Raw genomic sequence first — 21,939 nt, forward strand, 5'->3', positions numbered from 1 at the left:
TGACTCGCTGGTTTCCTGTGAGGGGGAGTGCTGCAGACACTTTCACTTGGAGTGCCTGGGGCTAACTGCAGTTCCCGAGGGCAGGTTCATCTGTGAGGAGTGTGAGACAGGTGAGCTGTGCTGGGGAAGGTAGGGGAGGAGGACACACAAGCGGTGCTGACGTCTCCCATGCCTCACTCTTTCATGGCTAAGCCAGCGTGCCTCCCCTCCCAGAGGTATTTCAGCAGGCCAAGACCTCATCCAGTAGTAAGCTTTCCAAGGTCAAAAGCAGTCCAACTTCTTCTTACAACATGTCCATGACCAAGAAAAGCAAGATAAATTTGTTTTCTTTGTTGAGTATGTGGGTCAGATTGTTTTTCATTTGAGTTTAAGATTTATGTATGCATGTGTGCTTAATAAACAGGTTTAAAGTCCTTTAGTAGACTTCAACTATTGATGGAAACTTTTAACTATGATTATAGGAAATATTTATAATAACTATAAATATGATTATAAAAAAACTAAATATTTTTACATATTTAATGGAAAATAAAGCTTTTTTTTAAAACTTTTTTTGGTTTTTTGAGACAGGGTTTCTCTTTGTAGCCTTAACTGTCCTGGACTGGCTTTGTACACCAGGCTGGCCTTGATCTCACAGAGATCCACTTGCCTCTGCCTCCCAAGTGTTGGGATTAATGGTGTGCGCCACTACCGCCCAGTTTAACTTTGTTTTTCTTAAAGACAGGGTCTCACTATATAGACCTGGCTGTCCTAGATTTCACTATGTAGGATAAGCTGGCCTTAAACTCAGAGGAATCCACCTGCCTCTGCCTCCCCAGTGCAGGGATTAAAAGCCTGCACCACCACACCAGGCCTGCTATTAAATTTTTTTAACTTGGTAGTTAACGTTATTTATTCTCTCACTATATATGTCCCAACGCCTCTCATCGTGTACAAAGAAACATGCTAGTTTGTGTTTCTTCTCTAACATAGCCATGATTCTGTTTAGATTCAAGGGAAGCAGAACATAGTTGTTTAGTCTAAAACAGCATAGCTAGTTGTCTTAGTTAGGTAACTTACAGAAGAAAGAGTTTATTGGGAACTTAAAGTCTAAGAGGGTAAGCCCATAGCCACTGTGCTGAGGAGCATAGCAACAGGTCGGCAGGGACGGCACGGGGCTAGAGCAGTAGCTGAGAGCTTACATGTTGAGACAGTTATGAAGGAGGAGAGAGAGAGCTAACCGGGAATGGCATGGGCTTTTGAAACCTCAAAGCCCATCCTCCAGCAAGGCCACACCTCCTAATCCCTCCCAAACGGCTCAGCCAGCTGGGAACTAAGTTCAAACTTTTTGTACCAGTGTTGGTAAGTTCTAGGAATTTACCCATTGATACAGATTTTCAAATTAGCAAAAATACAGTAATATCCTTGTAATTTTGTAAATAGCTAGATTTTACTTATACATTTTAACAATTTATTTTTATTTCATGTGCATTGGTATTCTGCCTGCATATATGCCCAGGGTGGGGTGTCAGGTCCCCTGGAACTAGAGCTGCAGACAGTTTCAAGCTGCCATGTGGGTGCCTGTGTCCTCTGGAAGAGCAGCCAGTGCTCTTAACCTCTGAACCATCTCTCCAGTCCCACTTAGAATCTTCTTAATATTTGTAGAATTATTGTGGTATCTTGTTTTTCATTTCTGATACAATACTGGAACTTTTTTTCCTCTTTTCATTTGTATCATTCAAACCAGAGATTTAAATTTGTTCATTTTTCTCAAAGAACCAGGTTTGGTTATTCCCCCAATCAGTACTGATTTCACTTCATTTTTAAGGAATATTCTTACTAGGGAGAGATCTGAGGAGATGACTCCGTCAGTAAAATAGTTTCTGTGTAAATGTGAGGACATGAACTTGATTCCTAAGATCCTTGTAAAAGTTGGGTATGGCTGCATGCCTGTAATCCCAGTACTGGGGAGGAGAGATAGGAAGATCCCTGAGGCTTGCCAGAGAGAGACTCTGCCGCTAAAAATAAGATGGAGAGCTTTTCAGGAAGACTCCTGTCAGTTTCCACATCTAGTGTATACACATGTACGTACACACACACACACACACACACACACACACACACACACACACACACACACACAGCAGGTGGGTAAGGAGGGGAGTTTTGTTTTTTTTGTTTTGTTTTGTTTACAAGTTGTAGAAGCCTGGCTTTGGATGAGGAGCTTAAGACAGGTATTGTGTAACCCGGGCTGGTCTTGAATTCCTGATACCTCTGTCCTTCATCTTTGAAGTGCTGAGAATTTTAGTTTTATGATTTTAACTTAGCCATGCTTTTACATTGTAAAAAATTCATTTTATGTGGATGGGTGTTTTGCCTGCATGTATGTTTGTGCACTGTGAACATGCCTGGTGCCCATGGAGGCTAGCGAGGGTGTTGAGCGCCCTGGGACTAGACTTCTAGATGCTTGTGAGCTGCCATGAGGGTGATGAGATTCAAACACAGATCCCCTGGAAAAGCAGCAAGTGCTCATGACCACTGTACCTCTACACTCTGAAGAGCAATAGCTTCTCTTAAGAGCAGCTTTTTGAGGTCTGTAGCTACTTCTATATAAAAGGAATATTTAGCTCCTTTAGAGGCCCACACCTGTAATGTGAGCATGAAGGAGACTGAAGCAAGAGGATGGCAAGTTTCAGGCTAATCTGGGGTACATAAAATGTCTTATCTCAGAAAACCAAGTGCTGGGCTGGAGCTCGGTCTTTAGAGTACTTGCCTAATACACCCAAGGCCTAATCCCAACACTTTGAATAATTTAATGAGTGAAATGGAATATGCTTTAATCAGATGTTATTTAACCATTTTTGTTCTGTTTTTTTAAAATCAATTTTCTAGGGCAGCATCCATGTTTTTCATGTAAAATGTCTGGTAAGGATGTGAAGCGTTGCTCTGTAAATGTGTGTGGAAAGTTTTATCATGAAGCCTGTGTCCGAAAATTCCCCACTGCCATCTTTGAGTCAAAAGGATTCCGCTGTCCCCAGCACTGTTGCTTTTCCTGCTCTCTGGAGAAAGACATCCACAAAGCGAGCAAAGGTAACCAGAGCCAAAGAAGGGACAAAGTGTGTGAGCGCGCAGCGTGAGTAGTGTGTTCAGCACGCTGTTGTCGGCAGTGTCAGGCTTCTCTGTCTGTCTCCAAGTTTAAAAAGCTGAGCCACACAGCTGATCAGTTAGGCGGAGCTGTGTCAATTCAGATACTGAGAAGTAATTCTGGATGTTCAGACTACACTACAACGTTCTTAGGTGTAGATACAGTATTTGAAGTAGACCCTGATTCCTTTGGAGGATCCCTAAGTGACTGTTAGGCTTGAATCTAGGGACTGTGACTCATAGGAATGACAGCATCAGCCTAGCATTTTGTAGTGACTGTAAGCAATTGTACATGACACGGGGAGCCCTACTCCCAATGCATAGCCAGCTTGCTGTAGCTCGCTTCTTGACCTGTCTTCACACAGGCCGGATGATGAGGTGCTTGAGATGTCCAGTCGCCTATCACTTTGGAGATGCGTGTGTTGCTGCTGGAAGCGTATCTGTGTCTTCCCACATTCTCATCTGTAGTAACCATTCCAAACGGAGTAGCCATTCTGCTGCTGTAAACGTAGGCTTTTGTTTCGTTTGTGCCAGAGGTGAGTGTCAACTGTTTTATTTCCTTGTTCTGACTTCACTGACATATTTCTCCATTTTAATGTGTCTCTGCATTGGAGAAAACTCCAGCTGTCTCGTGGTACTATGTCCCAATGAGTACTGACTCCATCCTGTTATCTATATTACTAAGAGAGAACATTTCAAGCAGACATCCATATAGTGAGAATATTAATTTTCCCACAAGCTAAGCTAACATCTGCATTTAAAAGATACCTTAAGCTGGGTGTGGTGGTGCACTCCTTTAATCCTAGCATTGGAGAGGCAGAGGCAGGAGGATCTCAGTGACTTTAGGTAAGTCTGGTCCACATAGCAAGTTCCAGGCCAGCTAAGGCTGAGTAGTAAGTTCTTGGTTAGTTTTTCTTTTTAATATTTTGACTAATTGAAAGATTATTCTCTTCAGTCTTCTACTTAAAATGGATCCTTCCTGCATTGTCATTGCCAGCTGATGGGAATGTCATGTGGAAAGCAAAGCTAGCACATTTCTCAGTTGTTGTGTGTTTTCATCATTGAGGGCCTGATAAGACACAGCCACTAAAAGACGTGTGCTAGTTTAGTTAAGAGCAGCCATGTGGGGTTTGCCACATGCGTGAAATTGATAAACTGAAAACAGCATTGTGTCCTTTGGAATACCAGAGGAGGATGGCATTAACAAACCTGTCTTACTCTTTATTGCTGTGACAAAACGCCATGACCAAAGCAATTTATAAAAGAAAGCATTTAATTGGGAGCTTACTTACAGTTTCAGAGGATTAGTCCATGACCATCGTGGTGGGAAGCATGGCAGCTAGCAGGCTTGGAGCTGGAGCAGTAGCTGAGAGCTTACATGTTGCAACAACAACCACAAGGCAGAGAGCAAGCCAACTGGAATGGCTTGGGCTTTGGAAACCTACAGTGACACACCTCCTCCAACAAGGCCATTCCTCCTAGTTATTTCCAAACAGTTCTATCAACTGGAGATCAAGCATTCAAACATATGAGCCTCTGGGGGGTCATTTACATTTTTAGACCACCAAAGTCTCTTCTGAGACTCAAGGGAAACTCTTAATTTTAACCTCTGTAAAATCAAAAAGCAAATTTCATACTCCTTCCAGCATACAGTGGCATGGAATATACATCACCATTCCAAAAGGAAGGAAAAGGAGCATAGTGAGGAAATACTATACGAAAGCAAGACTGAAACCCAGCAGGGCAAACCCCAAATTCTGCATCTCCATGTCTGCATCTGAGGTCAAAGGGCTCTTCAGGTCTCTCACTCCTTCCGGCTTTGTTGCCTGCAGCACAATTCTCTCTTCTACAGCGTCCACACGGTGTGCAGCTTCCTTTGGCAGACATCCTAGGGCTCTGGCATCGCTCACATCTTGGGATCTTCAGTCCAACCCAGGCTTCAGTTTCACACAGTGGCCTCTCTGGACCTCCATGCAGCGACTCCTGTCATATACCTGGGCTTTACTTGTGTATTCTTGCCGCTAAAGCCAGAACCATGTAGGGGGTGCTACCGGGTTCTGCTACTCTGCTTGGGATGGGGCCTGGCCCCCCTCTTGAATTCCATTTACATGAACTGTTGAGTAAGCTTTCCTTTGCTTCAGAAGCAGATTCCTTAGGACTCTTCTTTTTATAAAGTAGAAGCTTAGCTGAGTGGGGTCTTGCCGGAGAGCACAACTTCCTTTATTGCATTCAGTCAGGCCTTTCTTTAAACTTCTCATCTCTGTTAGCAGGAGATTTGGCTCTGACATGGTTTCCTTGTGCTCTGGTTTTCCTCTAATTGCACAGTTTTTTAAGCTGGACCTTTTGTTTTCCTTTTTTCCCCCTGCTTGTTCGTTTTCCTTGTAGATCTCTACAAGAGTAATGACCAACAACCACAGTACACAGTCAGCACTAGGTTGTCTTGAAATTTCTGCCAGTGACATTAATCCAAAACTCTTCAATTTAGCTTCAGCAGATTCTTAGACAAGGACAACCACATTATTTTCAAAATACCACAAGAACAGTCTCTAAGCCACTTGCTTAATACCCTTCACCTCGGATACCTCCATAAGTCCACGTTGTTCCTACCACTACTGTCTTCCAAATACCTACGAGGTTGGCCCAGTAGGTCTCATGTACAGCATTCAACCTTGCTTTCCTCATCCAAAACCCAGCAGAACCAAGCCTGTGACATTATGTCGACCACTCTCTGTTACCACCTTTCATCTTAGTTAACTGTTCTATTCCTATGAAGAAACACAATGACCAAGGCAGCTTGTGCTTGTGAGAGAAAGCACTTAGGCTTGCTTACAGTTTCAGATGCTCCACCATCATGTCAGGGAACATGTCAGGTAGCAGCAGGCAGCTTTGGTACTGGAGCAGTAGCTCAAAGCTTCCACGTTGAGCCAACCAACACGAGGCAGAGAGAACACAAACGGGGCCTGGCTTGAATTCTTGAAACCTCAAAGCTTACCCCAGTGACACGCCTTCTCCTAGGCCACACCTCCTAACCCTTCCCAAGCAGTACCACCAACTGGGGACCAAACATTCAAACACATGAGCCTATGAGGGCCATTCTCATCCAACCAACACATGTTACATATAACTTCGTTAACTGTGATACAAGCTGTTCATCTTTATCTTGGCTGTATTATAATTAAGTATTTTTTCTCTTTGGTTTAGTAATCATTATAAATGCTTCTTCCTCCTTCTCTTCCTCTTCATTTTCCTCTCCTCCTCCTCCTCTTCTTCTTCTCCTTCTCCTTTTCCTCCTCTTCCTCCTTTTTTTTTTTTTTTTTTTTTTTTTGGCCAGTCTTGCACTTTGTCATTGCCACCTCAGGCCTTGACTGCATATTTGTGCAGCGGGTGCAGCCACTCCTTCTACTGCTTCTTCTTGGTCTTTATCTTCTCCTCGTGCTTGGTGAGCCCTGCTTGGTGAGCCGGCGGCGCATGGCTCTAGTCTTCTTGGGCCGCAGGTCCAGAGGCTTGTACTTCTTGCCCTTGTAGAGTCTTGTTAATGACAGTGAGGACATGGGTGATGGAGAGCTTGGACACAGTGCCACCTGCCACCTTGGCCACCCGAAGCTGAGACAGCTCCACCTTCAGATTGTCCAGTTGCTGAGCAGCTCCTCCTTCTTCCTCCCAAGCCTTAATCTTGGCCATGGCTGCGTTGTGTTCCTCACTGCTGAAGCTGCCTGGTTTGAGAGAAAGAGGAAGCAACTGTAGCTATTTTATTTACCATGCCAACTTAATACACACACACCCCCCTTAGAAGAAGAGATAGGCAGTTAACAAACATTTGTGTATTAGCAGCTTGTATGGTCAGTCCCTCTGTAGCCAGCTAGGTTCCTTACACTGAGGTTTTCCACCTACCTCAGTTTCCTAAGCATATATGCTAAGGAACACTGATGTTTTGATTGGCTAGTTTGCTTGTGGTCTGGAGATGAAGCCCAGGAACTCATGCTAGGCACGTACTCTGCCACTCATCCTGATCCCAGCCTGAAGCCCTGCTCTGAAGCCTGTAAGAGTTCTACCAAGATACCAAGACACATTGCCACGCTATAGTGACGGAAAAGATTAGAGGTTCAGATAGGCAAATGATAAATAAAAAGTTATCCCCATCTTCTGTTATTGAATAGAGTGATGATCACAAAGGGCTCTTTGTATGTGTACCTGAAGCATGTGTGTGCAGTGCCCTCAAGGCCATAAGAGGTCACCAGATATACCCTGGAACTGGAGTTAAAATTGGTTGTGAGCTGTCATGTGGATGCTGGAAATCAAACCTGGGTCCTCTGCAAGAAAACCAGTGCTCTTAACCTCTGAGCCATCTCTCCAACCTTACTATGGAACTGTAAATTGGATGTATAGTGTTAGAGACATTCAGACAAATCAGTAACAGTGAGAGCCTGATGGCACAAGGTCCTTGTTGCTTTCCCAGCCTTTTCTCTTCTGGCTTTTCTATACCCTTCATAATAGTATATACAAAATGCCAATTTATATTATATGTTTGCTTACTTTGGAGTATACTCTGGGTGCAGTTCAGTCAGTTACTTTAACCAATATTTTTGTGCTATGTTTCATTTAATAAATTGTTTAGTTTTGTTGTTCGTTTGTTTTCTGAAACAGGGTCTTAGTATGTAGCTTTGGCTGGTCTAGAACTCACTATTTAGACCAGGCTGGCCTCTGCCTCCCAGGTGCTGGGATTAAAGGCATGCACCATTACACCTAGCTATTTTGCTTTTTTTCTTTTAATTGATTGCTCTTTAAAACTTTTTTTTTTTTCAATTTAGGACATGTAGAAAATGTATACTTACAGAGATGTTTGTCACTTTGTGAATTAAACTGATAATACCCGTTAACCTAAGTGTTTTAGGAGATGTCCATTGGACAGAGTCCCATCCTTCAGAATCAGTCTCTTTATATCTGTCTATACTTCATCTAAAAGCCCCTGCAATGAATTCCTACATATTTTAACTGCATAGCAAATTTTCTTTGTATTAGAATAAAACTTCATTTTCTCTTACAGTATTTGCAAAATTTTAGTCTAAACATATCAGGTGTTTCAGATTTGAAAGGGTTTAAACCAAAGTCTTTTAATGTATGTAAACCAGGTGTGGTGGTACACACCTTTAAGCCCAGCACTTAAGCAGAGGCAGGGGGATATCTGTGATTTCCAGGACAGCCTGGTCTACATAGTGAGTTACAGGATAACTTGAGCTGCATAACAATACCTTCTGTCAAAAAAGCCAAAAAGAAAGAAAAAGTACAAATATGTAATCTTGTAACATTAAGGATACCTATTTCTAAATAGACTAACTATAGTAAATTCACATCCAAAAAACTCCACTTTAATAACTTATAATTTAGTAGTAGAAAATGTAGCTTATTTTGTATCTTTCTAATCTTATTAAGATTTTTTTCCATCCTCATATAGTATTTTTTTTCCTCAGTTCTTAGCTACTGGATGTTTAAAATCATTAGGCTGGGACCATTGAGATTGCTCAGTGGGTAAAGCTACTGCCAAGCTTAACAGCCTGGTGTTTCTCCCAGGATGCACTCAGTGGAAGGAAAGAACCTGTACTACAAGTTGTCCTCTGGCCTCTATTTGCATATGTGTATACACATGCTCAAAAGCACACACTAATTCATTAATTAAAAAATAAAGTCACAAAGCTAATTTTTTTGTTGTTGTTGTTTTGTTTTTGTTTTTCAAGACAGGGTCTCTCTGTGTAGCCTTGGCTGTCCTGGACTCTCTTTGTAGGCCAGGCTGGCCGTGAACTCACAGTGATCCACCTGCCTCTGCCTCCCAAGTGCTGGGATTAAAGGCATGTGCCACCACGCCCAGCCTGAGATTTCTTTGAATGTAGTTTATATTATTTAAATTTTTATGTATCTTGAGCGCTATGTTAAAACAAACAAACAAACAAAAAACCTTACCATCCTATACCTCTCTTTGTAATGGAGCTGATAGGTTAGGGTTTTCTTTTTATTTTAGTTGTAATAATAGTTTATTTTACTTATGTAAATCATACTCTAATAGAGACAGTTTGAAAGAATTTCCACAGTAACCTTAGGAAGTATTTCCTGTTTTATATAAGAGAGCCAAAACCTAGGTTGAATTATTTACCTAGGGCACAGACTGGATGACTGGAGAGATTCTTCTACTTGACCTTCCTCATTTTTAAAAAAACAATTAGGTGGTAGAATTTATAATAACCATTAGTAGAGTTTTTATGTTTTATTCCCTTTAGTGTATAGCTTTACAGATAAGATAGTTTTATGTTTAAATAGTTATTTAAAGCCTTTTAAAAAATTATTCTCTCATATATTACACCCCTACCAGTTCCCCTCCCTCCTCCCCTCCCATCCCCCACCCCCCACCCCCTCTCCGAGATCCACCCAGCTCCATTTCCCTTCAGAAAAGAGCAGGCCTCCCAGGGAGACCAACCAAACATGGCTTATCAAGTTGCAATAAGATTAGGCACCTCCCCTCATAAGAAGCCTGGAAGAGTTAACCCAGTAGGAGGAAAAGGACCCTAGAGCAGGAAAAAATCTGAGACAGCCACCGCTCCCACTGTTAGGAGCCACACAAGTACACCAAGCCATGCAACTATACATGCATGCAGAGGGCCTAGGTCAGACCCGTGCAGGCTGCGTGATTGTCACTTCAGTCTCTTGTTAGCCCTATGAGCCCTGGTTAGGTGATTCTGTGGGCCATGTTCTCCTGGTGTCCTTGACCCTCTGGCTCCTACATCTTTCTCCCCGTCTTCCATGGGGTTTCCTGAGCTCTGCCTAATGTTTGCCTGTGGGTCTCTGCGTCTACTTCCGTCAGTTGTTGGATAAATTATCTCTGATGGCAGTTACATTAGACTCCACTCTACAGTACAGCAGAGGATCGTTAGGAATCATTTCACTGACTTTTTTTTTCTTTCTTTCTTTTTTCTGTTTGTATTTGGGTCTGTCCTAGGTCTCTGGGCTATCCAGCCTCTGGGTCCTGGCTCCCGGGCCGTGTCAGGAGTAGGCTCCCTCTCTTGGCATGGGTCTCAAGTTGGACCAGTCATTGATGGCTAGCTACTTTGACAATTTTTGTGCCAGACTTTCCTCATTTTAAAAGTCTATTTTCTTTCTTTCTTTCTTTCTTTCTTTCTTTCTTTCTTTCTTTCTTTCTTTTTTAATACCACCTAAATGGATTTTTTTTTTGACATTGCATAACTTTTCTTAGAAAATTCCTGTGTTAGTAGCAGGATACTTAAACTGCTCAGATTATGTTGTGAAGCCTTGCATTATAAAAGAATCTCAATTATTTGTGTGATAGCGGATTTAGAAATAAGCTAAAAGAAACAAACACTGTTTTATAAAAATAATTTCAACAGTCACCTAGTTTGGACATTTCTCAAACCCATCTCAGTGGAGGGCAGCATCAAATGAAAGTGACACCCATAGGAAGCCATCAATGGTGATCCTTCTAGAGTGGCCACTGCATGACACTGTTGTGACTCACACTATAAACTCCTAATCCTTGCAGACTAGTAACCAACAGAGGAGCTAACATCAGGATGGCAGTGCCCTCAGTAGACAGTGGAGTACAGCTGCATTATAAACTCAACTGGAGGTACTGGGAGCCAGGGCGTTACTGTGGACCTTGTGTTTTCTTCCAAAAAGGATTGATATGCAGGTGGATTAAATTAACTTTCTGTAACTATTTAAGATGGTAATCATTTTCTGTAATGGCAAGGAAACAAAAACAAAACCCTCAAAACAAACCTGAAATAGTCTGCATTCCTTCAGTAAAGCTCAAGAAAGTAGGGCTCCTTCATTTTCACACACTCCATCCCTAACTGTAAGGCATATAATAGGTGCTGATTTTTTTCCCCTCATGGAATCATGGGTAGTTTCATCACAGCTCATCTCTTTCTGTTTGTTTCATATAGGGCTGATAGTTCAGGACCATTCAGACCCCATGTTCAGTTCATATGCCTATAAATCCCACTACCTACTGAATGAATCAAACCGTGCTGAGTTGATGAAATTACCTATGATTCCTTCTTCGTCAGCTTCCAAAACGAAATGTGAGAAAGGTAATAATTAAACTAGTTTATCTCTTGTTTTTATTTGCACTTTCCTTTGCTCTCTTTCTCTTTAAGTGATGGGGGGTGGTGTATGCTTGTCAAGCAGTGCCTGTTGCTTTTGGTGGATTCTGCCTTGGTGGTTATGACTCTGTCTTCACATGACCACAAAATTACCAAAAAGGGCTTAAAATAATTCTGTTATCACAAATTTTTACATTTCTCCCTGAGTCAGTTTTCACACACTCAAAGTTGTAGGTGTTTAAAATATAAAGACTAGAATTTTATTTAACGTAAAAGATAACTCAAAGGCTATTTCTCATTTGCTCGATGCAGAACTGTCATTCACATTAGACTAGAATAGTCATTGTGTAGTTTTTCGTCACCTATAAGCTGAATTGCAAGAAAGGCTATTAGAAAAGAAAGCCAAGGCAACCGATACTGAAAAAGATTGTTTCCAGAACATATTCTATTATTTTATTTCGTAAATATGTAGGTAAGAGGCTATGAAAACAAGTGCCCTTCCCATTGGAGGGAGGCTGGGGTTGAGGACATACCCCTGACCATAGAAGTGAAAGGCAGCTCCGTGATAGGAAGCTTATCTGTGTTAGCTTGCCGGAGCCTGCTTGTGATAAGGGGATAGTGACTTCCTGTTTGATTTGGGGGATTAGTATCCCAGAGGAGATGTCAGAGAGTTTGGAAGGTGTGGATAGACCTTTGCTTACTCTGATTCAAGTTCAGGATTGACATAGAACAAACCATCACTTATATCTAATATACCACGTGTGCATTTTAAAGTAGTTGTTGTTAGTGTTTGTAAGTTGTGCTGCCTGTTGGATCTGGAAGAAGTGATATCTGAGCAAGGTGATCAGAGCCTACCAGGAGTACTGAGAGAGGACTGGCCTGACGGTGGGTGTGTGCTTTCTGCTATGGTCAGTCTGCATTGCCTCACTAGTAATGCCATATGCTTCCAGAAGGTGGGCAGAGGACTGCATTACTCCTCAACAAGATAGAATTAGTCTGTCAGTACACTTATAAAATTGGATTAACTCAGTTGTTGTTTTGTTTCCAGCATTCAATATTAACCTTGACATCAATTGAAATTATTTTGAGCCCTCTACTTAGCTTGAATGATAAATTTCCTCTCTTGTATCTGCAAAACAGGGTTGTTTTTTTTTGCTTGTTTTTTTTTTGTTTGTTTGTTTGTTTTTGGTTTTTGGTTTTGTTGTTGTTGTTGTTGTTGTTTGGTTTGGTTTTCTTGCATAACACCAAGGTAGACCATTCATGTTTTCATTTTTTTCTATATTCTTGTGTACTTTGGACATCTCTAACATGACAGTTTTCACTGATTCCTGCTCTGTATTTCCTCTGAAATAAGACTGAAAATTTAGGACCATTTACGTTAACACTGAACATGGCCAGCTCAACTTGCACGGTGGTGCTAACCATCACATGTCCTCTAAAGCTGTCTGCGAGGCGCACCTGCTCTTCATTCGCTTGCAGTGGACTTAAAACATTAAGCAGAGCCTGGTGGTGGTGCACCCCTTCAGTCCCAGCACTCATGAGCCAGAGGCAGGAGGATCTCTGAATTTGAGGCCAGCCTGGCCTACAGAGCTAGTTCCAGGATAGATAAGGCTACACAGAGAAACCCTGTCTTGAAAAACAAAAAGCAAACAAACAAAACCCAAAACAAAAACATCTAAGCAGCTGGAAATTAATCAGTTAATCCCCACTGATACCTATAGTCGAAGGGAAAAAAGGATAATGACTAAAAGTTGGCAGAGGAAATACAGTTCTTTGGTCCATCACTGTTGTATGTAGGGTTTCCTTTTGTTTTCATGTAGCAGTTAGGTTTGAAAGTGCAGGCAGACAAGAGTTGTGGAGATCTTTAAAATGTTGGAGCGTGTAATTTGATAGAAGGCTCTGAATCTGTTGCCCGTGAGACTTTAAATCTGTTTACTTGGTGGTTGTAGAACTGACTTGTCCATGGGAGTATATTCCTTTGTCTTTAGTGGTTAACTTTCCTGTTATTTGTTGATATATATAACAGAAAAACTGAACCACCGTACCTCCCCAATTTTTATTTGTTTTCATTTAAAGTATTATTGTTTGTTGTACCTGTTTCGGTTTCAAGAAGAGAGGGCTTAGTAGAACCCAAAAGGACATGTGTTGTATAGTAGTACTTCATTCTGCACTGAGAATTACTTAGTTTTGTGCTATAAGGCAGTGGTTCTTTAGGAAAGACGTACAAAGAAAAATTTAACATACTTTTGGAAATCTACACTTTCCTACAACATAGGGCTCTGTGAGTGTATGTGTGGCTCTGACTGACCATTCAGCATGACAATGCTTGTTTTGCTTTTGAATCATAGTCTCTAGCAGTCTGGTAGTTCTTTGGTCAGTACAGAGCTGAGGCATGGCATGGTGGTGCATGAATACAGTCCCAGCACTTGGGAGTCAGGAAGGTCACCAGTGGGAGGAGTGAGCTACATAGCAAGATGCCATCTCAAAAAAAGATGGAAGAAAATTGTTAATATTGAATAGAGGTTTATTTTTGGCTGGTATGATTTTGAAAATGTGGGTCATAATTAAAAAGGGCCCCATGTGATAAAGCAGTTACAAACCACTGCTGTGTAGCCAGATTGACTGTTTTCACTGAGGAGTCATGGTAATGTACCTGCCTGTCTCAGTCTGCGTTCCATTTTTGTATTGTAAGAAGAAAATGAGTACTGATCAACTTATTGATTAGCTCTAAAGAGCAAAAGAAAGCTATTTGTTTGAAAACCTATTTTCAGATCTACTTGGGCTAAAGAGTTTCTGTATCTCTTGTGATGTTTTAGCTAGCTGACACCTGCTTCCCCAGCTGCTCATATTCTAAAGGAGAACAGGGTGCTTTGGGTCCTACTCAAAACTCCATGTTTCTAGCCTTTGAAGTCTTAAAAACTAGCTCTTTCATTTGTTTCCTATTTTAATCTATCACTCTGGATATGACTCAGTCCCTTTGTTTTTCCTATTTGAATAAAGTCTGATGTGCTTAAGAGAGAACTTTCTCCTCTTCGTTCTTTCCTCTTTTGCCTTTCTTCAGTTACTAAGGCTGTCTGTTTGTTTCAAGGTGGGACACTGCTCTGCTGTGAATCGTGCCCTGCTTCCTTCCACCCGGAATGCCTGAACATAGCCATGCCAGAAGGCTGCTGGACCTGCAACGACTGCAAAGCTGGCAAGAAACTGCATTACAAACAGATTGTTTGGGTCAAGTTGGGAAATTACAGGCAAGTTTTCCAAGGACCGATAGGAAGCAGTACTGTTCCAAAGGGGCCCATAACCTGCATGCAGTGCATTTGCACACAGGCAGAGAGACAGGCTCATCTCCCTGAAGAGAAGGGTTGACAGACTTCGGGTTGGGTCTAGATTTTTAGGGGATTGGAAAGGTTATGTTGCTCTTGGATTTTTGTTGTTGTTTGCCTTTTCTTTGAGAGTGGATTTTTTACTTTTGTTCTTAGTTTCTGAGAATTATTTTATACTAATGAATTATGTACTACTAAATTTTCTAATGAAAGGGTTTGCATGGAGAGTGGAGATACTTTCTTTGTTTCTTAGTTTTATACTAATTTTTAAATTTCTTTATTTACTTAATTTGTGTGTATGGATGCCTATGTGTCTACACATCATGTGTGTGCTTGCCTGTGGAAGCTGTGTGTCTGCGTATCATGTGTGTGCTTGCCTGTGGAAGCTGTGTGTCTACACATCATGTGTGTGCTTGCCTGTGGAAGCTGTGTGTCTGCGTATCATGTGTGTGCTTGCCTGTGGAAGCTGTGTGTCTACACATCAGGTGTGTGCTTGCCTGTGGAAGCTGTGTGTCTGCGTATCATGTGTGTGCTTGCCTGTGGGAGCTGTGTGTCTGCGTATCATGTGTGTGCTTGCCTGTGGGAGCTGTGTGTCTGCGTATCATGTGTGTGCTTGCCTGTGGGAGCTGTGTGTCTGCGTATCATGTGTGTGCTTGCCTGTGGAAGCTGTGTGTCTACACATCATGTGTGTGCTTGCCTGTGGAAGCTGTGTGTCTGCGTATCATGTGTGTGCTTGCCTGTGGGAGCTGTGTGTCTGCGTATCATGTGTGTGCTTGCCTGTGGGAGCTGTGTGTCTGCGTATCATGTGTGTGCTTGCCTGTGGGAGCTGTGTGTCTGCGTATCATGTGTGTGCTTGCCTGTGGAAGCTGTGTGTCTACACATCAGGTGTGTGCTTGCCTGTGGAAGCTGTGTGTCTGCGTATCATGTGTGTGCTTGCCTGTGGGAGCTGTGTGTCTGCGTATCATGTGTGTGCTTGCCTGTGGGAGCTGTGTGTCTGCGTATCATGTGTGTGCTTGCCTGTGGGAGCTGTGTGTCTGCGTATCATGTGTGTGCTTGCCTGTGGAAGCTGTGTGTCTGCGTATCATGTGTGTGCTTACCTGTGGAAGCTGTGTGTCTACACATCAGGTGTGTGCTTGCCTGTGGGAGCTGTGTGTCTACACATCATGTGTGTGCTTGCCTGTGGGAGCTGTGTGTCTACACATCATGTGTGTGCTTGCCTGTGGGAGCTAGAAAGAGGATGTCAGCTCTCCTGAGGTGGAATCCTTGTGAACTGTATGTGAGTGCTAGAAACTGAGCACAGGTCTTGTGGGAGAGTAATGAGTGCTCTTGAGCCCTGAGCCAGCTCTCCATCCCCTTGATTTCTAATTTCTAGTGAGATCAAGAGGTTATAGCCTTATCAAAATAGATCTGTTTGATTTGTTGTTTGTTAAGACAGGGTTTTTCTATGTTCCAGCCCTGGAACTTGCTTTGTAGACCAGGCTGGCATCAAACTAAGAGATATCTACCTATCCCTGCCTCTGGAGTGCTAGGATTAAAAGCGTGTGCTGCCACACAGTGAGTTTTTTTCTAAACCAGGCCCATTGTGTTCAAGTAATCCTAAATTGTGTGCAGAGAGAATACTTTGTTTGTTCTTATAATCTAAAGCTTGACTTTTCCCCCCTTTTTTTAAAAGACAGGGGTCACTATATAAATAGATGACTGGCCTCACACTTGGTGTGTAGACCAAGATGACCTCAAACTTAGAGAGATCCCCTGCCTCTGCCTCCCGAGTGCTGTGATTGAAGGTGTGCGCTACCATATCAGGCCATGACAGCACAATAGAATTCTATTGGAATTCTAAAAAAAATATAATTGGGGGGGGGGAGTGATGTCAAGATAGGGTTTCTCTGTGTAGCCTTGGCTGTTCTGGACTGGCCTTTGTAGACCAGGCTGGCCTTGAACTTACTGAGACCCACCTGCCTCTGCCTCCCCAAGTGATGGGATTACAGGCATATGCCACTGTACCTGGCTGTACTGTAAATGTTGTGTATGTATGAACAGTTGAGTTTAAAGAGCATATTAAACATAAACAGTATGTTTCCATGCTTTTACAGTATTTTTTTCTTTTAGGGGGTAGGGTAGACTCTTCCTGGGTAACCTCTTGGCTTTAGGTGATCCTCCTGCCCCTGCCTCTCAAGTCGGTGAGACTACTAGTACTGGCAGTACTCCTGGCTTAGTTGATGCAGAGTTTTCTTTGTTTTATTTTTAAGTGGGAGCTGGAGAGACAGCTTAGCAGCAGTAAGAGCACCAACTTGTTTTTGCAGAGGATGCAGGTTCAATTCCCAGTACCCACATGGCATCACAACTGTCTGAAACTTCCTTTCCTCAGTGTTCGAGGCCCTCTCCTGACCTCCACAGACACCTGCCACACATAAAGGGCACATACATAGGGTAGGCAAAACACTCATACACATAAAAATAAATCTTAAAAATTATTACGTGTGTGTGTGTGTGTGTGTATGTGTGTGTGTGTGTGCACACGTGTGCCACAGTGTGCATGTGCAGGTCAGGGGACACCTTGCAGGAGGAGTCTCTTTCCACCCGTGGGTCCCAGGGTTAGATCCGGGTTGTCTGTCGGTGATACCTCACTCCTTGCGCCATCTATTTGTGTGTATGTGCATGCATGCGTGCATGGGTGCGTGTGTTTGAAGTGTACATTTAGATACAATGTAGTGGTCGTGTTGTCATGCCGCCCCCCACCCCGTTTGGCTTTACGGGGACATATTTTTTCCTACCCCCACCTTGCGTTTATTAAGATGGATTGATTCTGAAAAGCTGGCTGATGGACAGCATGGTACATGAGCTCAAGCGGCATTTTCCCTGGTTGATTAGAGTCAGGAAATGATTTGCATGTAGTACTTCTTCTTTACTCCTGCAGGGGAAAGAGTACACAAGTCCTTGGGACTGCTAGAAACAGTCCTTCATTCCTCAAAGGACAATCTTCTCTGCCTGGGGAGATGGTAATTTGTCAGGATTGGGAAAGTGAGTTTCTACTGTTAAATGGGCTGGACTCACATTAGTTAACATCCCAGTTCCAAAGCTGTCCTTATTAGACTGTCACGTATATATGTCATAGATATAGTCATATATGTTCATAATACATATTTTATAAATTTTAATGTTATCTTTTAAAGAAAGAAAGTACATAAGGCTTTGTTTAGCCTATATTCTCTACTTTGTTAACTCATCAATAGTTTCTTGGTGGTGGTGGTTGGCGGGGACTGAGAGAGGACCTCACTATGTAGTTCTGACTGTCCTAGAACTCACTGTATTGACCAGGCTGGTCTCAAACTCACAGAGACCTGCCTGGGATTACAGGCAGGTGGCACCACACCCGGCTCATTTGTAGTTTCTAAATGAGCAGATTACATACTGTGTGATTTAGAATTTGAATGACTCTTGCAAAATATGAACCACTTTTTTGCCTTCCAATCTATTAAGACTGTGTTTTGTTTTTTGTTTATTCACTTTCTCACTTTTGTTTCCAGATGGTGGCCTGCAGAGATCTGCAGTCCCAGGTCTGTGCCGCTGAACATCCAGAGCCTTAAGCATGACTTGGGGGACTTCCCTGTGTTCTTCTTTGGTTCTCATGACTACTATTGGGTACACCAAGGCAGAGTGTTCCCTTATGTTGAAGGTGATAAACACTTTGCTGAGGGACAGACTAGCATTAACAAGACCTTCAAAAAAGGTGAGTTGGACCATGCTTAGGGTGAGTCATAACTGACGCTCCAGCGCGTTATTTCTTGTTTGCACATGAATTTTACCAGGCATTATGATTTTGCATCCATAAACTTGCCATGACATCAGGGCAAGGTTTGAGATGCATAAAACATGGAACTCTGTGCTGTGTTTGAAGTGTCTTTTAATCAAGTGAAGCTCCCTTGCCACAAACAAGTAGGAGGAGCTTAGAACTGTGGCAGCGTGACCGTAGTCTACCTTTGTGAGTAAAAGTCTAGGATAGGGTACACAAGTCCTCTTTGTCACTGATGTAAGACCTCTGCTCTGAGGCATGCACAAATCATAGTGTTTGATGGGTTATGTCCTAAGCTACTATCACCTCTGTAATGGAAGTGACTGGTGATTTCCAGAATGATTGTAAACAGTGAACCTCAGGCCACATGCAGAGCATCAGAACTAAGCTCCTACCCTCATGGTGTGTCTGCCCTTTGGTAATGGCTTGCTTGCTCCACTTGTCAGCACTGGAAGAAGCTGCAAAACGTTTCCAGGAGTTGAAAGCCCAGCGGGAAAGTAAGGAGGCTTTGGAGATGGAGAAAACATCAAGAAAACCCCCTCCTTACAAACACATCAAGGTGAGCTCGCCCTCCCTGGTGGCTAAAGGCCTTCTGACTGCAGGATGGTCCCTGACAGCCAGCCTCTCCTTGTTAAGCCAGCAGCTCCTGAGGCTGCGTCAGTGGGCCTACTTACACCTGGGAACCATGGCTTACATGAAATTGTGTTCTGTTTTTCTACCAGATTATCCTACAATCAGACATAGATCTTTAGCCTTCCTTTTCCTCGGCTTCACAGATTGCTTATTTTCTCTTAATTTCAGGTATTAAATTTCTATCTGCCTGTGGCAATCTAAAAAACAAATAAGAGCTACCATCAAGCTTCAACAGTTTTGTCTAGTAAATAGGCATAGTTATTCCTCGTTAATTCAGGAGAAACTAAGATAAAGCTTCTATTACCCCATTTCTCTTGCTCTGTTGCCCCCTAGGTTAACAAAGTGATAGGAAAGGTGCAGATCCAGGTGGCCGACCTGTCAGAGATTCCCCGATGTAACTGCAAGCCTGGGGATGAAAACCCGTGTGGCCTGGAGTCGCAGTGTCTGAACAGAATGTCGCAGTATGAGTGTCACCCGCAGGTGTGTCCTGCTGGGGATCGCTGTCAGAACCAGTGCTTTACAAAGAGGATCTACCCCGACGCAGAGGTCATCAAAACTGAGCGGAGAGGCTGGGGCCTCAGAACCAAAAGAAGCATTAAGAAGGTAATATGGCGGCTAGAATAGGACAGGCCAGTGCCCGCCTTTGTCTCTCAGGGTGCGGCAGCAGCGTCCTCACAGGGTGATGAGCGTCACAGCCACTTACGGCAAAATTGTGAGACTTTTCACAATTTGGCACTTGTTGAGCAAAGGAGTAGAAAAGGATAATAAAACGTATATAAACAGCATTATTTGATGAGCTTTAAATAGAAGGGGCACTGATGTTTCTGTATTTGAATTTTTCTTTTTTTAGTTACTAAGTGAAACAATTCAAACATACTTTCTAGTTGTTGCTTTTCATGATGGATAAACATGTTAGAGAAGTAACATAATAAAGTGGATTACACACAGGCAGAAACTAACCCAGAACTTTGCTGCAGGGAGTCATTGAATCACTAACATATACTGTAATAATAGTCCATTGTCTGTGTAGTCAGAGCTTGTTACAGGCCTCGGGCTGTGTGCAAGAGTGCTAGAAGCAGTTGCGATAATATAACTTTATAACTTCTTTTTTAAAAGATTATTTATTATATATACAGTATTCTGCCTGCATGTGAGCCAGCAGGCCAGAAGAGGGCATCACATCTCATTATAGATGGATGAGCCACCATGTGGTTACTGGGAACCAAACTCAGGACCTTGGAAGAACAAGACAGTGCTCTTAAGCTCTGAGCCATCTCTAGCTCTATATTTTCGTTTTTATACCTTGAGACAGTTTTTCACATGATCTCCTAGCATAAGAAATATATACTAGTTGGAGAAATATTTTAAAGCCAAATAGCTTAGAAGAAAAATGGAGGGCTGGAGAAATGGCTCAGTGGTTAAGAGCACAGGGAGCTCTTCCAGAGGACCCGGGTTCAATTCCCAGCGCCCACATGGCAGCTCACAGCTATCTGTAATTCCAGTTCCAGAAGATCTGACACTCTCGCACGACATGTGTGCAAGTAAAACACCAATGTATATGAAATAAATGAATAATTTTTTTAAAAAAAGAAAAATTGAAATCTCTAGTAAATCCTACTATTCCGATAGTGAACCTCAGCTTTTAGAGCATCTGAGACTCTCCTGAGGCTCTTATCAAAGAAACCAACTGTGGAGGAAGGTAGTGGTGCATGCTGCCCCTAAGCCTTTAACCCTAGCATTAGGCAGGCAAAGGCAGGTGGACCATGCTTTGATTTCCAGTGGCCATGTGGCAGCTCACAACCATCTGTAATGCCAATTCTAAGGGGCCTGACACCCTCTTCAGGCCACAGATGGCACCAGACATGCATGTGGTGCATAGACATACATACAGTCAGAACATCCATACACTTAAAGTAAATAAATAATTTTAAAAGCCAAAAAAAAAAAAAAAAAAAATCTCTGAGCTAGAGAGATAGCTCAGTGCTTAAGAGTACTTACTATCTGCTCTTCCAAAGGACCCGGGTTCAATTCCCAGCACCCACACGGCAGCTCACAGCTATTTGTAATCCCAGTTCCAAGGGATATGACACCAATGCACACAAAATAAAGTTTAATGAATTTTTTAAAAGTCTCAAACGATTATATATTATACAAATACATTTATACGATATCCTTGAATGGCAAAATTATGCTGATGGATTAGTTTGGCAAGGGTTAGAAAGCCAAGGTGCCGAAATGATGGAGGATGGGTATGGCCATCCAAGAGAAGCTCAAGACATCCGGTGGTGCAGATGCAATCTTGAACATGGTTGTGTGGTGACAGGACTCAGTGTCCGAGTGAGGTGTGTGTACCAACACCAGTTTTCTGGTGTTAGTACTATTAAAATTCTGTAAGGTGCAACCATTGGAAGAATCTGAAGGAACAGCACAAAGACTTGGCATCTTTCAGCTTCCTGTAAATATAATTACTTAAATAAGAGTCTTGGGGGCTGGAAAGATGGCTCAGTGGTTAAGAGCACTGACTGCTCTTCCAGAGGACCTGGGTTCAATTCCCAGCACCCACATGGCAGCTCACAACTGTCTATAACTCCAAGATCTGACACCCTCACAGAGATATACATGCAGGCAAAACATCAATGTACATAAGATAAAAATAGAGAAATAAAAAACAAAACAAAATAAAAGGCTTAAAGAGCAAAAGCATACTTCATTTTAGATCATTTCCATTTCTTATTCCTAATTATCACCCCCACCACCAGCTACAGACTATTAAACGTGTGATTATAGTGATGATAAGGGCTTTACTTCAAGATAGAGTGGCAATGCCACAGGTGCCACATGGGATATAGAAATGATGTGAGCATTAGAAGGCAAGCACGTGGCCACCGTCTGAAGCACTGCACAGGAAGATGACTGCCACCACATGCCTGTGAATAAGTAACAACCATTCATTTCTAGTGTT

General features: G+C 42.5%; 1 protein-coding gene across 4 annotated transcripts in view; it reads left to right on the top strand.

Moving 5' to 3' along the window:
- Positions 1-21,939, top strand: part of NSD3 (nuclear receptor binding SET domain protein 3) — a 118,815-nt gene that overhangs the window by 83,426 nt on the left and 13,450 nt on the right. For 3 of the 4 annotated variants that reach the window (XM_084760272.1, XM_084760271.1, XM_084760270.1), the window contains 8 exons: positions 1-110; positions 2,872-3,069; positions 3,489-3,659; positions 11,073-11,219; positions 14,320-14,476; positions 18,079-18,281; positions 18,791-18,903; positions 19,311-19,580. The exon at positions 1-110 is cut by the window's left edge and continues 17 nt beyond it. In XM_084760272.1, the coding sequence (XP_084616398.1) occupies positions 1-110; positions 2,872-3,069; positions 3,489-3,659; positions 11,073-11,219; positions 14,320-14,476; positions 18,079-18,281; positions 18,791-18,903; positions 19,311-19,580 (1,369 nt within the window). The remainder of the gene's footprint in view (positions 111-2,871; positions 3,070-3,488; positions 3,660-11,072; positions 11,220-14,319; positions 14,477-18,078; positions 18,282-18,790; positions 18,904-19,310; positions 19,581-21,939) is intronic. The other variant, XM_084760273.1, reaches the window with a different exon arrangement.

The sequence above is a fragment of the Acomys minous genome, assembly GCF_964271855.1.
Source record: "Acomys minous genome assembly, chromosome: 15".
NCBI lineage: Eukaryota > Metazoa > Chordata > Mammalia > Rodentia > Muridae > Acomys > Acomys minous.